Source organism: Tiliqua scincoides, chromosome 1 (genome assembly GCF_035046505.1).
Source record: "Tiliqua scincoides isolate rTilSci1 chromosome 1, rTilSci1.hap2, whole genome shotgun sequence".
NCBI classification, from domain to species: domain Eukaryota; kingdom Metazoa; phylum Chordata; class Lepidosauria; order Squamata; family Scincidae; genus Tiliqua; species Tiliqua scincoides.
Window position 1 is genome coordinate 199717461 of NC_089821.1, and position 18358 is coordinate 199735818.

Below are 18358 nucleotides of genomic sequence, written 5' to 3' on the forward strand. Positions count from 1 at the left end.
CTTGCTCGTATAAAAATAAAGGGGGGAGGGAATCTCCTGTTCCTTTGTAATTATGCATGTAATCTCAGAGAAGCACCACATGCAGTTCATTCCCTCTTGTAAATATTCACCTACTCAGCGCGAGAACACCAATAAATATGCTGTATATTTTTACTAACTTTTAAAGCATTTCTGCTATGTAAACTACTTTACAGTTCTTCTCGCATTCTTCCTCAGAACCCCACTGTGAAATAGCTTACCACTATTCCCATTTTATAGCTAGGGAGCTGCAACACACAGCTCAATGAGCTATACAGGAATTTAACCCATTTCTGCCCAGCCTGCATTTGATCCCTGTTGTGTATATGCAATGTTGGGCAGAAATGGCTTAAACCCAGATCTCCCAAAACCAAATCTAACTTCAAGTTACTGGATCATATATAGCTAATCCTATGCAACTCCCCACATATCAATGGAACCGCACCAACAGAGCACACGCTGTCGCCTATGAAGGCGTTTAAGGCTCTGAAGGTCTCTTCTGGGTAAGTTAACATTTGTAACTTCTTGCTGGCTGAATGGGTATACTTGGACCTGCACCACCTATATAGCTGGCACAAATCCAAATGGACCCGTGGTGGTGGATCATAGCCTGGAAGGGGGATACGATATTGGTGGCATCACTGCCGCCGATATCACCTCTTTCTAGGCCTCGTTCCACCCTGTTTCCTCCCCGTCCTGTTCCGTCCACCCTGCCTCCCTCTCTCCCTCCCTGCACACAGGTTTACCAGCGCCAGAGGACATGGACAGCCAGCTGACTCACAGAACTGGCCACTCACTGCTTGCGGCAGCAGCCAGGCTAAGCTGAATGGCATGTAGCCTTTGCAACCGCCATAAGGGACCTGATGCAGCGGGAATGCTCATTCCAGCAGCATTATGCCCTAATATGATTGGGCCGACAGTTTCTGTCAACCAGAACTATGTTCTTCATTCCTTTAGTCTAGTGTTTGTAACTAAAGTGGCTGGCAGCTCAATTAACTGATTGGCTGCCACCCCAACTCCCATAATTCTATCACAATAGAACTGTTAAAGTGCCTCTCTTTGCTTTGTTGCAGGAGATAAACAATGCTCCCTTCTGGAAATCTTGGGGAGGAAAATTTGGAGTGCGTGTTTTCCCACTAGTTTAAATTTAGGTGCTGTAGCAATAGTTGTAACCTTGGTCACATAATTAAGGTTCTCTCAGCTGAGGAGACTATACATTATTAGGTTGGAACAGGAGGCAGAAACTAGGGAGAATTCCATGTGTAGCTGCTCAGTACCCCTACAAATCTCTCCAAATGCTCTTGTGAAACTAGAAGCAACCCTGCACATGACTTCTTTCCCCTCATTTGTATTTCTGCCAGCAATACTTGGCTGGAAAGGTATATATGATTGCTGCTACTGTCACTTAGGTTGGCAATGGTGGCAGCACCTAGATACCTTCAACGTGATCTCTGGGATCAGTGGGCAGTCTTTTGTGAGATGAATTCTGCCCATGGGCTGCCTGTTCCTAGCGTCCACTGCAGCTGAATACATAATGGGTTAGCAGATCAGAAACCTCATAACCACCAATAAATATTATTATTATTATTATTATTATTACTTTTCAAATTAACCTGCTGCTACCATCCCTCCCTGCTCCCCAAGTACAGCAATTCGGAAGTGTCCCCATATTTAAAAGGATGTGGTTGCAGAATCACATTTCCGTTGCTAATGTTAAGTGCACTTCCTTGTATGAAGTGGGATGGATGACATCACAAAAGAATTCACTTGATCTGACCTTGCTAGAGAGACACAGAACTGAAATTTTGAGCACACTGCCACAGTCTTGAAACGCTAGTCAATTACGTTTTCATACCTCTGTACTGCAGTTACCAATTCTTTTTCTTTCTTCTTCTGACATGCTAGTTGTAAATCTTTTTCTTTACACTGAGTCCTGGACTCTTCAAGTTCCTTTTCCAGCTCACCCAGTGTAGCTTTCAGTTGCTTGTTCTTTTCTTCTAGAACCTGCAGCTACAGAACAGTCAAACAGTTTCATGTTGAGGTGACTTTATCACAGATTGTGGGATCTCAATTAATGCCTGAGATATTAACAAAAGTTTTGAATTAAGTAATGAAAAACCACTGTTTGATTTCCTTAAGGAACACAGGACCAAGACAAAGGGGTTTGCCCAGAGATACTCTTTCTTGTGCCCGGCCTGGAAACAAGCAAATTGGGGCAGAAGAGAGAAAGCAAGGTCATGTAGTCGCATGGCATTCTTTAACATGCTTTGAGTATCATATTGCTTGCACTAACTATGCAGTGGGCTGTGTGTGTATGCATCCTGAGCCTCCTTGTTGGGCCGTCCACCCGACACAGAGGCTCTAAATTCTACGTTGATCCTCAGGTCACAGTAGAATTGAGTACTCCATTGCGGGGCTTCTTGCTTTACCTGGAGAAAGGGAACGAAAATCCCCTTCTCCAAAAGAGTCAGCAGCAGCTGCCATTTTCAGTGCTACTATAGCCCCGCACACCAGGCAGCTCAAGATTGGGCTGCCCATCCTTTTAATATTTTAAGTAGTGTTTACTGTTTGCAAATACAATGCACTGCAGTTTATAACATGGGCTGAGAAAAAAGCATTCAGTGAACCGTTTGTCTTGGGCACACTTTGAAACCGAAGTTACCTGTTTGCTTTGACTTTCAACATCATCCAATGTTGGCAGGTCTGCCAGGTACTTTTCAAGTGTTTCAATTCTTCTCTGCTTCTCCTTGTTTTGTTCCGATTCTTTTTGGCATTTCTTTTTCAGACTGTTTATGTACCTGTCCCTGGTCTTCAGCTAGAGAGAAAGTTAAGTTATGTGATTCATTATGTGAGGAAACATATTATAATTTGAAAACAGATTTTTCATTCTTAAGGATCTTCTAAGTTTATTTTCTCAGCATGAAGTAAAAAACTGGTTTTTTAAAAAACAATTAAAATATAAGCAGAAAGCAATAAGATATTTATGTTTTATGAAACTTTCTTGCTTACCATTTTCATCGTTAAACATTTCCGGAGTAGTTAAAAGCACATGCCTATCCAGAGCTCTTTTTTCTCTACCTAAGCTAGCAGTTAGAGATCACCAAAAAAAAGTATAAACACATACTATTAACTGTCATTACAGGCCCTGTAGCTTCCTTCTCGATTCTGTTAGCGTTTGAAATAGGAACTACCTATGGCCAATTTTTTAAATTTTACTAATTTTATATTAAAAATAAAAATACGTGTCTATAAATCTGCATTTTACAGAAATATATCATGAATTTACAGAAGTCTGACCTACATTGTGACCATACATTTCATTGCGTTATTACTTACTCCCAGATGCTTTATGACCATCTTTCATATTCAGATGGCCGCAACCCAAAAAGTCACATAACTAGGGTACTTGTACTTTTTCCTGGTCTCTTGGTTTCATGAATTTTTTTTTCTTTACAGAAAGACTTGTTTGATACTGGCTAGAGGAAATATGGTGCTCTGAATTAAATATGCACCTTCAGGTATCAAGATGAACCAGGTTCACCTGCTCCCATCCTCCAAGATAATGCAACTGAAGTCCGATGAAAAAAAGAACTTTAAGCAACTGAATAAAGTGGAAGATCACCATGGTGAGTCATGCATAAAAAATATTATGGACAATTCTGAAGCCTTATACTGTATATGGCAGACTCAAATGAGACATGTATGCTTCTGTCACAGCAGTAAAGCCATTTAGGAAAAATCAATGTGAGACCCACCTTCTCTTCCATCTTTTTTTTGTCTTCATTGGATTTGTTTGCCATTTGTTTGAGAAATTCACTAAGCTGTAGTTCTTTACTCTGTACTACTGCAAGCTTTCGTTCCAGCTCCTCCTTTTCACAGTGGGCCACAGATCTCTCTGCAAACTGAGCTTGCATTACTGCATTCTCATATTGCGGTTGCTTTGAAGAAAGAAAAAGGAATATATGACACAAGCAGTTACTGAAGATGCTGATTTTAGCATACTGCTGGAACAGCGCTCCTTGGGGAGGCTCTTTCATATGGAACTTGGAAATACATAATGCAGGGGTATGGTCCAGGAATACTTTTCCTGCACAGTAAGCTTTTTATGTAGATTGGGTTTAAGCATGATGACTGCAGTGTTGCATACCTGATGTTTCTTTTATACACAGAAAACTAACATGTCAGGGAAATGGCTGCACATAGTATAGCCTGATCTCACACATAGGCAACAAAAATCTTAGATCAAACTTTTAGTTATGCATTCTCACCTATCATATGAAGCAATACAGCCTAGGAAAAGTTTTAATGCACATTTGTATGACCCAGCTTCACACACTGATCCAAATAACATTTGAAAGTAAAGCCCATTTGTATCAATGACACGTGGAGCTCATCTACATTTTCAGAAAAAGCACGTCAAGCTTATGACAAATTTTATATGAAAAAATTGTATCCTGCCTTTTCCATGCCGATATAAGTACCCAAGGTGGCTTACAAAACTCCATAATAAAATGCAATTGTAGACCTTGTCTCAGCACCACCTGGGGGACAAAATGCCCCCCCCACCCGAAAAAGTCAGTTTCGATTTTCACAGAAAAACAGAAGTGCAATTTTTCAGCATTTTGAAGGCCTTAGAAAGCCTTCTGAGGGCTCAGGAAGCTGCAGGCAGCCTACGCAGTCCTTAAAAGGCCTTCTAAGGCCTCAAAAAACAAACCTAAAAATGAGCCCAAAAAACAGAAAAAAATGGTAGTGGGAAAGGGTTGCTACTCCATTCCCGTGGGGTGCCGCCCCAGGGCATTTGCCCCCTGACCCCTCCAGATACACCAGTGATAAAACAATAAGTTACATTAATATATCCAACAATGTCATTTTTATATTTGAGATGTTAAATATGCCTTTAATTGCAAGATGAATTATCAGTTCTGAAATTCATCATAGATGGGCAATAACACATTTCCTGAATTAACTTCAAATGATTATGAGGATTGCACTGTTCAATTAATTTTAACTTTTTACAAAAACGAAGTTAGCCATTCTTTATAGATTTTTGGTCGCTGAACACGAAAATCACAGTTAAAATACTCTCCTAGCTCAAATTTCTGAGTAAATCGACCATTTGTGTTTCACATATATTTCAATGGAATGTTATAATAGCGACACTCATAAGTCAGTGTGGCAAATGTTAAATTCTGGTCTGGGTGAGCTGGATCACATGCCTTTGCCTCGTGAATCACTTAATCATAGCAAAGAAGCAGTTGGAACTGGATCCATCCAGTTTGGACATCCCACTGAAATATATGCGATAACTATACAAAATATAAATGGTCAAATTAATCCAGAACCGTAGCTAATAGAAGATTTTTACTGTTATTTTTGTGTTCAGTGCCGAAAAATCTATAAAGAAAAACTACTTCCATTCTTGTAAAAATTTCATTGTTAAACAGTACTGCTCCTTCAGAGACAAACATCAGCATCCAAGAAGCACACTAACAATTTAGATGGCTTAAGGCTCTCCAAACTCTGGCCCGGGGGCCAGATGCGGCCCTTGGCAAGCCTCTATCCGGCCCACAGCCAACCTCTTGTCCCCTGAAAGCCTCTGACCCACTCAACTGAACATGACCAGAATGGTGCTCTAATTGTGCCTGGAGGGTGTTCTGAGGGCCAGAGAGGTTGAATGAATGAGCACATTCATTCATTTATTCACTCTTCTAAGTTCCATCTCTAATTTATTTATTTAAATTTTATATTTAAGTTTTTTTCCGGCCCTCAACACCACATCAGTTATTTGATGCAGCCCTCTGGCCAAAATGTTCGGAGACCACTGGCTTAGAATAACCCCAGCTTGTAATGTCTGTAGAGTTTGACCTTGAAGATATCAAGTGCACAAGTTCCACGTGAGCAGACACAACAAATAAAAATAAAGAACCTCAACTTACCTGGAAACCCTTCATATAAGAGTCTTCACAGTTCACAATATGCCCCAGTCTTGCTTGCTGAGCTCGTAGTTCATTGTCTCTAATCCTCTGATATAAAAGGTTGATTTGCTGGTTCTGCCTGTAATTCATAAGAATCAGAACAGAAAGAAAAGCAAAACACATGAAGGTTTGAATCATGCTACCAATCTTTTCATTTAAATCCATTCAAGTGGGAAGAAATAAATATTTTATCATAATCTTACTTCTAGTACAGTATTTGGGAATTTATATTAGTTACATAAGATGTGATGTGAGACAACTCTGATATAAAATTCTTGTGCCCACAGGGATATCCCAACTTACTTCAGTAGATTTGAGAAAATATTCCAACTTTCAACGTATACATTTCATATTCTTTTATGACCTCTTAAATACCCTCAGCAGTATCTATGCTTTAGTCCATCTGAGCTCAATTCATCATTGAATTGTAGGCAAATACAGTCAAGTTACAAATAAAATTAAGTGTTGTATTAATTTATCAGCATACTTTAACATCTTCGGGTACCTCTTGATTTACACAGGAGTTACATTCTAGTTAATTGAACGTATATTGAAAAGCACGTATATCGAAAACGCGTAAATTGAAATTATTTATTTATACCGCCTTTCTTTGGTCATCAGATTTCTCCTCAGACTTTAATCCAAGGCGGTTTACATAGGCAGGCTGTTCTAAACCCCCATAGGGATTTTTACAATGGAACAGTTCTCGTCTTTCATAGAACTCCTCGTTCCAGCTGGATTCCTTCCCGGTCTGGTCTCTCTCTGGCCCTTTGCCTCCCACACTCCACTTGATGGCAACTCCTCTATGCCACCGAGGGTCAGCTCATCAGTATATCAGCATGTCCTCAGATACTTCCAGTTGTCTCGAACTGGCAGCCTCAGATCTTCAGGCATACAAGGCGGCAGCTCTACCAACTGAGCCAGACCTCTTGCCCTTTTCATAGGAAAAACCTATATACTTTCCTATATAGTTATATATACATAGGAAAAACTATGAAAATTACCTTTTCATAGGAACCAGTGTAAGTGGGATAGGTTGGGAAAAGTAATCAAAAACTCATTTTTATTACTATTACTATTAACAACAACAACAACAACAACAGGATTTATATACCGCTTTTCAACTAAAAGTTCACAAAGCAGTTTACAGAGAAAAATCAAACAACTAGTGGCTCCCTGTCCCAAAAGGGCTCACAATCTAAAAAGATGCAATAGAACACCAGCAGACAGCCACTAGAAAAGACAGTGCTGGGGTGAGGAGGGCCAGTTACTCTCCCCCTGCTAAAAAGAGGAGCACCCACTTGAAAAGGGGCCTCTTGCCCGATTTGCAGGGGTTTAAGGAAGGAGGAAGGAAGGAGTGGGGTGATCGCGCTCCGCTTCTGTGGAGGCAGAGCAGATCGCTCCACTCTCCCTTTCCCTGACCTGGGGCGACCTGCAGGCGCTTGTGCAGGGCTCCCAGCACACAGGGATGGCTGCCGCAGGGACTGGTGAGTGCATCCCACTACCTGCAGCCCCCAGAGCGACGCGATCCTGTCACTGCCTTCCCCCTGCACCTGCTGCCTCCCCCCACCCCACAAAGACTTGCTGTGGGTTTCAAACTCCCAGAGAGTTTAAAAACTGCAGCCCTATTCATATAGAGGTGGACCTCCATAACCATGGGGGTCATGTTCCAGAACCCCCACAGACACATGAATCTGCGGATACGGGAGGATGCTTCAGCCACCCTCCAGAGAGAGTGCAGAGATCCCGCAGATCCCTGATCCATGGGTAAGTGAATCCATGATATCCCTCCTCCTGCACAGGTTGATTATCCCTTATCTGGACTGCTTGGGATAGGAAGGTGTCTGGAATTCAGATTTGTCTGGATTTCCAAATAATTGCATAAATATAATGGAAAATACTAGCTCTTGCTCTTTTCACTGTTCCTTATAAGGGTATCTGCTGGCCTCTTCAACATTTTTCAACAAAGTCTGCACAGGTACACACTACAGAGCAGAGAACAGAACTTACAGCCTGTACCTTCACTGCATGCAAGAATGAGCCCAAGATCTTCTAGTGTTCACACTACAATAAACAAGTCTTGAACAAAAATGTCTGAATTTTAGAATAGTCTGGATTACAGACGTCCAGATAAGGGGCAACCTACCTGTATGAATTACTGTCTTGCATGCGTCATCGACATAACAGAGTCTCTAATGTTAAAAGGTTTCCAAAAATCTTTAACAGGCATTCTCCCATAATCAGTAGCATTCACTGTACAGCATCAAAAGTTTTCTTCAGATAAAAAGCCTTAAATGTGCTAATCACACCCCAATCCACTGGATAAATAAGGGAGATAGTGTGGCAGTGGGGAGATAGATAACTTGGGTATTTTCAAAGATCTTGAATGGAGTTAGGATGGCTAAGGGCATTGCCATCACAAAAAGTGTATGATACACAAAAAGTGTATGATTTTTAAGAAAAGATTCTCATCTTCACAATATGGGCACAACTCATTTTTTGGCTTTGACACAAGATAGTCACAGAAAATATGACTAGTAACCCACCCCTTAGTGCTTGCAAAGAAATGAACCAGTAAAATATTTTTTACATAGCCTTTGCGAGCACAGGGATTTGCAGACGAGACACAAGCACTGGTTTCAATTTGCAGTCTCAAACAGCATTACCCCCAAACAGTAAAGTGCAGCGATCCTTGGAGGCCTTCAAGCTGGACGGCATTTTCTTCTCCTAAGATATGGATGCTGCGATTGGCATTCTCATTCAAAAAGATCCACCGTGTTCATATTGAAAATCTGATTTGCAGGATAGCCTCCCTTTTCAGGATAGCTTTCAGAGTCTTAATAAACCACACAGCAGCCACAGCAGATGCAGAATCCCCACTCATTTTTATGCTGCGGTAGTCATACCTTCACCTAAAGCAAACCAGCCGAGCTAGCTGTTACTGGCTTCACTGGGCCTTCGTCCCCCTTTTGCAGTTCTTCATAGATTATGCCTTTTGTCCTAGGTTAGGAACATGCCAACTGGTATGCTGAACTAATTTTGAATTTCGATCCCCATGCCCAGCATCCGCTCCATTATAAAGCTCTGAGCACAGAGATCTTTGCACTTGCAGACATCCCTGATTGAGCACTTTTCTTATTCTTATCACCACTGTCTCAAAAACTGTGCTCTCACTTAAAACACATGTAGCCAAAATCCAATACACACTTCCCTCTCTGCAGCTAGTTGATCATGTCTAATTTAATATCCATTAAGATTTATTTTCATGTCTCTTTCGCCTAAGTTCCCTAGGCAAGACAGATGGAAGTTTTCCAGGCATGGTCTCACACTGAAAAATGTGGTAAATATCAGATGTCTCAACTGCTGGTAATATGCACAGGAAGCTTACCACATCACTATTTTAAAAATAAGACTGCATAAATCAGATGTTTGGTGTTAGTTTTCAATATGCTCTATTCTGAGTATGACTGTGTAAATCAAGAGCTGCCTGTACCCATTTTATACCCCACCCTAAAAGACTTTTTGACAAAAGTAACAGAGCCATTTTGTAATATTTCACTGAACTGTTATTATCTTCTACAACACTAATTCTCATAGTAAAGTTGACTTGAAAAATAAAAAAAAGTTGTCAGAGATGGTAGCTATTTGCAAAGGATGCCAAAACAAATGCTGAAGAAACATTCCCTATTTTGCATATAATCCTAAAAAAAATCCCCAGTTTGCTGATAATAAAAGGCTTCATGCCATGTGCATTTCGTGGCTGATAATGTTATGCGGTTGCTTTAATCCTTTGTTACCCCCACAGCTGTTACTATTAATCTACTGTATAAACCAACCACAAGCTGATAGAGCTTTGCTAAAAAAAATAATACCACCAGGATTATCTCACAAATCTAGCCAGAGATAGCAATGGAAACAACACACACAACAGCCTGCCAGTCTGCAGGTAATTCGAGTGCTTTCCAATAAATTCCGGGTCATAAGGCCAACTCAAGGGTATGTGCAGCCTCCTGGTTTTAGAAAGTAGGCTACCTCAGAAAGCCAGGTTCAAGGGAGTGGCACAAGGATGTAGGTATCTTGTCGTCTTGCGTGCTGAGACATCTGGTGGGCCACTGTAAGATACAGGAAGCTGGACTAGATGGGCCTTTGGCCTGATTCAGTGGGCCTCTTCTTATGTTCATACCACATTGCTCAGCTTACTACAGATTGCTCCTTTCACTTTTAGTGTTTTTTCCATGTGAAAAATTGAACAGTTTTTCCTTCCCTCCCCCACTCTTTTACAGTGAATTTCTGACATTTTGCCACTACATCCACTTCACATAAATACCTTACTATTTTCACTTGCTACTGTCTTTTTAATTTCTTTTAGCAGGTGTTATATCTGGCTCAAAACCCAGCTAGTTCAAAAACTTGGCTGTATCCTAATTTTTTTCAAATCAAAGCTCCACGATCAGAAGATCCTTCAGGGTACAGAAAGAGTATTCTACTCTTGCAAGGATCTTTCTGTCTCAAAGTCCTCATCCCTTCATTTCTTTTGCAAGGATTCTGCATCCCATTTATTTAGTGTGGTAGTGGAAACTGGGGTAAGAATGCAAATTTGGTGCTATGCAATTTAAGAAGTTTTAAAAAAATATATACTGGAAACATACGAAGTTCAAGGGTGGCATGAACAAAAAAATGTAAGTGACTAAAAATGTAGGTCTAAACACATCTTCATCTTTCTTATTTAATGTGTAGAAAGAAAGCAAGAGAAGGTCAGCCACAGCACTAATGCAACTACAAAAATGGCACAAGAGAATTAGTGTTGTACTTCATTAATTCACAGCTCTTTCTGCTCAAACATGTTATTCTCTGGGATAACTGATATCAATTGGTAGTGTCCTTGGAAAAAAAATCTCATCATCAATATAACCAGCATTCAAGAGCAAAAAAAGCAGCGCAAAGCATTGTATAGAACTCCTCACGATGTGAAAGACCTTGGATTATCCTCGAGAACAACATCAATTAGTAATAAAATAGACATTTTAAGATACAAAACTGACTCTTACACCTTCAGAACATTAGGCGTAAAGATTAATATCCATGAAAGTCCCTGGCTAAAAAGCATGTAGATACTTGAATATTTCACTTATATATACATACAAATGTTTTCATATGCAAATGTGCAATACTGCTCATACAGCAAATTATGTAGAGAAGCCATTCATCTTTGACTAAGGCTGTAATCCTATACATGCCTTCCTGGGAATAAGTCTCAACGAAGACAAAGGGACTTACTTCTGAGTAAACATGCACAAGATTGTGCTGTAATTCACCTGTTGTGTTTTTATTAACCCACAGACTATGGAATTTACTTTAACATCTGCAATAAGCTTCAAAAGGGATTTTTAAAGAGAGCAAACTGTCAAATTTTGCTTCAAAATTAGACAGAAGTTCAAAACTCTTGGGGTCTGTTCAGCTGTTGTGGTGTAGGAACTAATACCTCTTACTACTCGACTGCCTTGAATTCTCTGATCCCATTTTTGGCTCAGGAATGATTTTTAAGAAACTGATTTGATAGCTGGGTCAGAAACTTTATACAAGATTTTGAACTGACTCAGAAATATTGTATGCATAATCATTCATGCAACATAAAACAACTGCAGTGAACGCCTACAAAAATTATATTTTTAAACCTACTATTTTGCATGTCCTTATGTCCTATCCTCCAGAACTTCCGTTAGTCATAGCTGAAAACCAAAGAATGAATTTTAATCCTTCCCCCTTCCCCCACATGCTTTCTACTTAATTGGCATAACAGGAATAGAAAACACAATTTTAGCTCATTTTAGCTTTTTTAATTCTCTCCAAGCAGTGAAGAACAGACAATATAAATTCCATTATTCAAATGTGATGCAGCCACATTTAGAATACAGTGTATAATTCTGGTTACCCATTCCGCCAAAAGAATATCACTAGAGCCCAAAAACATGCAGAAAGAAAACTTGCAGCAAATCTAAACATGTTTACTCCAAAGTAAGTCCCACTTGGTTCAATGGGGATTACTTCCAACTAACAGGATTACAGCCTAAAATTATCAAGGCTCAGATCAGGGCTTTCAAATATTAGTCACATGGGCCGGATATGGCCTCTGTTATAATTGGACTCTCCCAGCACCAACGTCAGCTGAGCTGCAAAGTGATGAATCAGCCGAAGTGGCTCGGCTGAAATGGTGGTGCTGGGTGTGTCCCATTATCTTGTAGGCAGCCCATTCAGCAGCGCCACTTCTGCTGAGGTGCTGGCAGAGAGAGATGGAAGTAGGCCTCAAAGTGAGGAATGGTACTGTGGAGGAGGCAGACGAAGGGGGTGACCAAGAGTCAAATTATCATGTGGACCATCTTTTCAGCAGCACTGTTTCTGCCAAGGAGTGTTTTTTTTTTGCAGAACACCTCTTGGCTACTGAACTGCAAAGCAACGCCTTGGCGGCAGCAGTGCTCCTAAAAGGGCAGCCTGCATGAAAACTGGGTTCTCTCATAAATTGAAAATATGATCAAGATTTGCATATTTCTCCTCTGTTATTTGCAGCTAATGAATTCCTATGTGGGGGAAAAGTGTTTATTTCTAATCATCAGCTGCTTAGTGACATCAGTTCCTACTTAATGACATCACTTCTAGCCCTCAGCAGGCGCCAAGAATGCTGTCCTACTGTCCCTACATGAAACGGGTTTGACAGCCCTAGCATAGAGCAGTGTTTCTCAACCACCAGTGGTACTTGCGCTGGTGTATGGTGGTACTCATGGGACCTGTGGACACCTGCTGCCTGGCAGCAAGGCCAGAAACACAACACAACAAACAGCAGTAGGAGACTCGAAAAAGCCTTCCCAGCCACCCTGAGCCTCTTACTGGTGTTTGTTGCATCACATTTGGCCTCCCAACCCAGAAGTGAGTGGCAATTATGTCATCGCCAATTATGTTCAGCGGTACTTTGAACAGGTGAACCATGTGAAATGGTACAATAGGGGACAAACATTGAGAAACACTAGTTTAGGGAGTCTTCCTACAAAGGAATTCTAAAGGGTTTGAGGCTTTCTGATTTAGAAGAAATGACAATGGGGTGAGAGCATGAGCACAGAGGTTCGATAAAATTATGATTTAGCTATACAGCAGAGATACAAAGCATTTAATATTTGGGGCACCACTGAAGGTAACTGCTTCAGGACTGAAAAAAGTACTTTTCCACACAAAGTGTAACTATAGAATACTAAATGCAGTAATCGCAGCTGGCTCAGATGGCTTTTTAAAAGAATCTGACCATTTTATGGAACACAGACCTATCAAATCTATCATCCACATGGCAGTTAAATCAAACCTCCATGTTCAGAGGCAGAATACCTCTGACTATTCCAAGTATCAGACACAAGGGATAAAACAACAAAGTAGGCTACCACATCATGTTTTACATAGACTCTGACAGTCAACAGATGGAAAAAGAAAACTAGTTTTAAAAGAATTTGGTTCCATCTAGCAAAGTAATTCTTAGGTTGTTGTTGTTATTATTATTATTATTACTATTATTATTAACAGTATTTATATACCGCTTTTCAACTAAAAGTTCACAAAGCGGTTTACAGAAAAAAATCAAATTAATGGCTCCCTGTCCCAAAAGGGCTCACAATCTAAAAAGACGCAAAAGGTTATTATTTTTATTAAGGTGAGCCTAAAACAATATGAGTAGAGAGGGACCAATAAGTTTGTGGATCTCTGTTTGAACAAATGTTCTTGCTATTTGAACTCTGAACACTGTGATGACTGGCTCAGTGTAATAATCTGAACTATCCAGACAATTCTGGTGGCAAAATCTGTCACAATCCACTCATCGTTTGAAGCACAAGTCCCTAGAAGTTTCAAAAACTACAGTGGCACTTTTCCTTGCTGCTGTTGCCAGCCATCCCTTCAGTGACCACTTCATATGTTAATTTTGCCCTCCCAGGTGTTGCCAGGGTAATTATCAGGAGAAAAAAAAAGTGCTTGGCCAATAACTATGCCACAAACACTGCAAACACACTCAATCACTGACAGCAAATCAAGGCACAAACTTCGTGTATTTAATTCAATAGTCTGGGAGCTTTAACCATAGTTCTGGTGGTAGTAAGTCAAAGTTTCAGCAGCTGTTTCATGATTTCAAACTTCATGATACCCAGTGGAATGACAGCAATTTTTCAAACTGCAACCTTTGTATTTACCTTCCCTTAAAAAGCCCTTTGAATGCCCCTAAGCTGTTTAGAGGAGAACATAGCAATTGTTGATGGGTGTACTATTATTTTCAGGGACTTATGTCATAGGTTTTGCATTTGGCATTTATTCACATTACCATTCTAGGCAATCCTTGCCAAATAAACAGTGCCAATACTGGCCTAGCATTAGAGTGGAAATGCAACAGCCAATCAAGGTTAGAACAATCCCAAATATTGCCATGTACACAATATGCATGTGCTTTCAGTAGGCCACCAAGCATATATAGTAAGCAAAATCATCCAAGAATCTACTGCTCCCTCTAGTGCTACAAATAAAGATATGTAATGTTTAAATAATGGGGGGGGGGGTTGTTATGTAACACAAAACCATGAAATAAAACAAAAAGTGACCTTGTTTCAGTGAACCAAAAGGAAAAAGAGAAGCTAACACCTTCATTACATTATTTTTAATATTTTGTTCACAATGAGCAAACCCTACAGTCAAGCTACTCCTGTATTTAAACACAATACTAACTTTAAACACAATACTGTATTACCGTGAGTCAAATGTTCCAAAAAAGAATTTCACTCCTCAACTAAAGAGCAACATATCTCTCTCTTTCTCAATATTCTAGTCTCATCATAGGAATTTGGTCTTTCTCTGTGTTTTCCTAATTCTTATCTGAGTAAGTGATGAGGACTGGGAACCAAAGAGCACTTCTATAAGTGCACAAAGTGGTTGATGCCGATTGTCCTGTTGCACAGCATGGAGTGATGCTCAGACAGTCCCCAACCTCTAGAATCAGCTCTGATAAGGCATGAGGGATAAGCCTTTTCACTGTAGTGGCTAACTGTTTGGCATCAGTATAGAATTTCTCATAAGCAAATTAAGTTGACAGACAATATCGGACACTAAGGCACATACGCACTATGGTCCAATCAAGCTGCTTAAGCTACAGTGGTGCAAACACAGACGGATCCAAAAACTGAATGCGTTTCGAATACTTAGAAACAACTCTAGCTTCTCAAACCTGCTGAAATATTCTTTCAGCAACAATCTTTCACATCATCTCTTGCAACATAGAAACCAATTATAATCCTGGTTTTCTAGAAATCTTTCAACCTGAAAGAGTCAGTTACTTTGTAAGCTGAAACTGCAAGGATCAGCAGACCCGCTAAAACATACTCATATCATATATACCACATCAATCTATTAGAGCAGAGGTTCTCAAACTGGGGCGTTGTGATGCCCCAACTTGAGGAGCTCTGCCCCTTTAAGGGGCAAGGGGGAATGCAACAACATGATCCCCTGGACCATGCCCCTGCCAGGGGCGACAGGAGCTTCGTTTCACTCACCACTAGCAGCAGCCATCTCCCAGAAGTGTGGGGAGCCCTGCATAAGCCTCTGCATATCTATCCTCCTAAGATATTAATTCTTAGATTTTCCAAGGCTCGGGGAGCCCTGCAGAGTCTTCCGCAGGGCTCTCTGCACCCCGGGAGGCTGCTCCTGCTGGTGGTGAGCGAAATAAAGCCCCTGTTGCCCCTGGCAGCAGCGTGATCCTGGGGATTGCATTGCTGCATTCCCTTCTCCCCTGCAAAGACTTGCTGTAGCTCTGAAACTCCCAGAGAGTTTGGGAGCCACTGCATTAGAGACATTAAACTTACTGAATGGCAAATGCTAAGAGCTAGGTGCTACATATGGTTTGCTGTAGATATAGCAAGGTGTGATAAATGACTGGGATAAAAGCAGCTTTTTAGATATTATGGCATATAGTGTATGATGTCTGCAGATATCTGGATTCCATTTGTTAAAATATACAAGATGAGACGGGTGCATGTAGTATGGGTTGCTCTAACTAGGTGCTACTTAGAAGACCTTGAGACTTACCTCCAGTTTTATATCTTGCTTGCACTGGATTCTACCAACCATCAATCTGAGCATTGCCAAAGCTCTGTGCGTTGGCTAATACCACCTTGCCTATCAGTTTCCTAATTTAGCTAAATTAGGTAAATTCAAGAATGCCATCACTTTGCTTGATCTCAGAATTAAATTGCATATTGTGCAAATGCTTCTTTTGCCAATCCTAAATAAAGCATCAATAAACTTCATTGGGGGATCCTGAGTTCATGAAAAGAGGGGCAGAACTTGTCCATATCCATTCTCTCTAAACTTCTATTATGTCCTCACAAATTATCCTTTTTCCTAAACTTAAGATCTGCAAACTATAAAATTTATGATTTCTCATAGGCAAGGTACCCCATGTTTCTCTCTGTACCATTTCTAGGATGGAGTAAATCAGTTGGCCCTCTTATATTTAGCAGCGGAAGAACAGCTGTCTAACCCAGCACAATGTCTTTTCAAGTGGCTGTTTGCTGGTGTTCTTCTAGATTTTTAGATTGTGAGTCCTTCTGGGTTAGGGAGCTATTTAGTTTTCTCTGTAAACTGCTTTATGAATTTATTTGTTGAAAGGCAGTATATAAATAATAACTCCTCCTCCTCACTGGTACAGCAAATATTTTGTATCTGGAAAGTTGCTGCCATCTCCATGCAAAGTATCCCTGGCACCAATACTGTGAAAGATCTCAAGCTGAGACCTTGCTAGCAGTCACAGCAGTTTTTACTGAGCTTGATGGACTAGCAGCCAGACAACAAAAGACAAATTCATATGTTCAGACCAGTACTATAAATGTGGTAACACCACCAAAGACTTATGTCAAATGGATGCTTGATGTTTCTTAATCATTCCTTTAATCCTGGACATCAAATATTTTCTTTCATCCTCAAAACAAGCTCTGGCTGATTAAGCCTATTTGCATGATTTATGTGAAGTGATACATCCCACCTTTTGTGCTTATCTTTCATACTTTTTTAGGATTCACTTATTCGAAAATCAGGCTCTACATCAGTAACCTGATTTCCAAGGTAACCCTGTAGGTAAAAGTGGATTACTCACCGATCAATCACAATCTCTTTTTGCCTCAACAGCCCTTCTTTGATTTTCATCAGGGATTCCCAATTATTGAAATCTTGAAAGCCTGCAGCTGAGTAGCTTTGATGAGATGATCCACTCAGAACCTGCACATAAGTGAACATAAGGAGATAAACACTGTCAAATAATAGAAAAATTAAGTAGCTATTTCTCCCTCCATTCCCCAAACTGCATCTGAAAATACAGCCAAAGTGCCTAACTGAATAAATTATAACTATACTTTAGGAAGTTCTTATTGAAGTCTTTAGGAACCAGGGCTGGAGAGTCAGTACACATAAACCTCTGACTCCAGCCTAAAACAATTTTGGGTGGAGTCAGAGGTTTTGTGTACTGACTCCACAACTCTGCTCTCTCAGGTTATCATCCAGTCAGCAATGGCATTACAACTACTATAACTAATGGGGCTGTGGAGTCGGTACACAAAACCTCTGCCTCCACTCAAAATTGCTTCTGACTCCAACACTACAGCGCTGATAGGAACACAATCCTTCAGTTATGCTTTCAAATGAAACATGGCAGGAATGTGGTCTTATGGTTTTCTTGCTTAAAAGTTTATAAAAATTTTAATCTGTAGTTTTTCCAGATAGCATTATCTTGTTTCCACTGTATATAAGTGGAATCTGTTATTTCATGTAACTAAAAACCTTTCCAATGCATTATTCTTTGTCTCCAAATAAAGCATTCGACAGAACATCTGTTATGCCATTGATAGTCTGGGTTGTATAACAGAGGTCAGTGAAAGCAGATCTTATAGGTTATGAAAACCATTAAGGTGAAGATCTCATTCTTGGATTTTCATTTTATGATTGATGAAAGTCAACTCTGTTGAATGAAGGAACAAAAGTGTGTTTGAAGGGATCTCGGTACTTGACAACCACATTAAATCCTCAGTTGCTATTTCCAGTTAGTATTTCAAAGAGCATGACTACACAGAGTTACAAAAAGGACTCGTTTGTGAATCAGACTTCTAGCAATCCTTAAACTGGCATAGGTGTTTAAAGATAGTAAAAGTTTAAAGTAACTTTCTTTTCTTTTGCATCAGCTCTACAACTAGCTATCTCTCATCAACAATTAAAGAATTTGCAAGGTAGTCCAACACAAGCTAGTGAGAACTGCTGGACATCACTCTATGATGGTATAAAACAGGGGTGCTCACACTTTT

General features: G+C 40.2%; 1 protein-coding gene across 1 annotated transcript in view; it reads right to left on the bottom strand.

Moving 5' to 3' along the window:
* The window catches only part of CEP85L (centrosomal protein 85 like), a 111961-nt gene that overhangs the window by 12288 nt on the left and 81315 nt on the right, over positions 1-18358 (bottom strand). Inside the window, exons 4-8 of the mRNA XM_066613800.1 lie at positions 17161-17282; positions 5955-6072; positions 3774-3956; positions 2681-2833; positions 1874-2028 (exon numbers count right to left, since the gene is read on the bottom strand). Coding sequence (XP_066469897.1) covers positions 1874-2028; positions 2681-2833; positions 3774-3956; positions 5955-6072; positions 17161-17282 — 731 coding nt within the window. The remainder of the gene's footprint in view (positions 1-1873; positions 2029-2680; positions 2834-3773; positions 3957-5954; positions 6073-17160; positions 17283-18358) is intronic.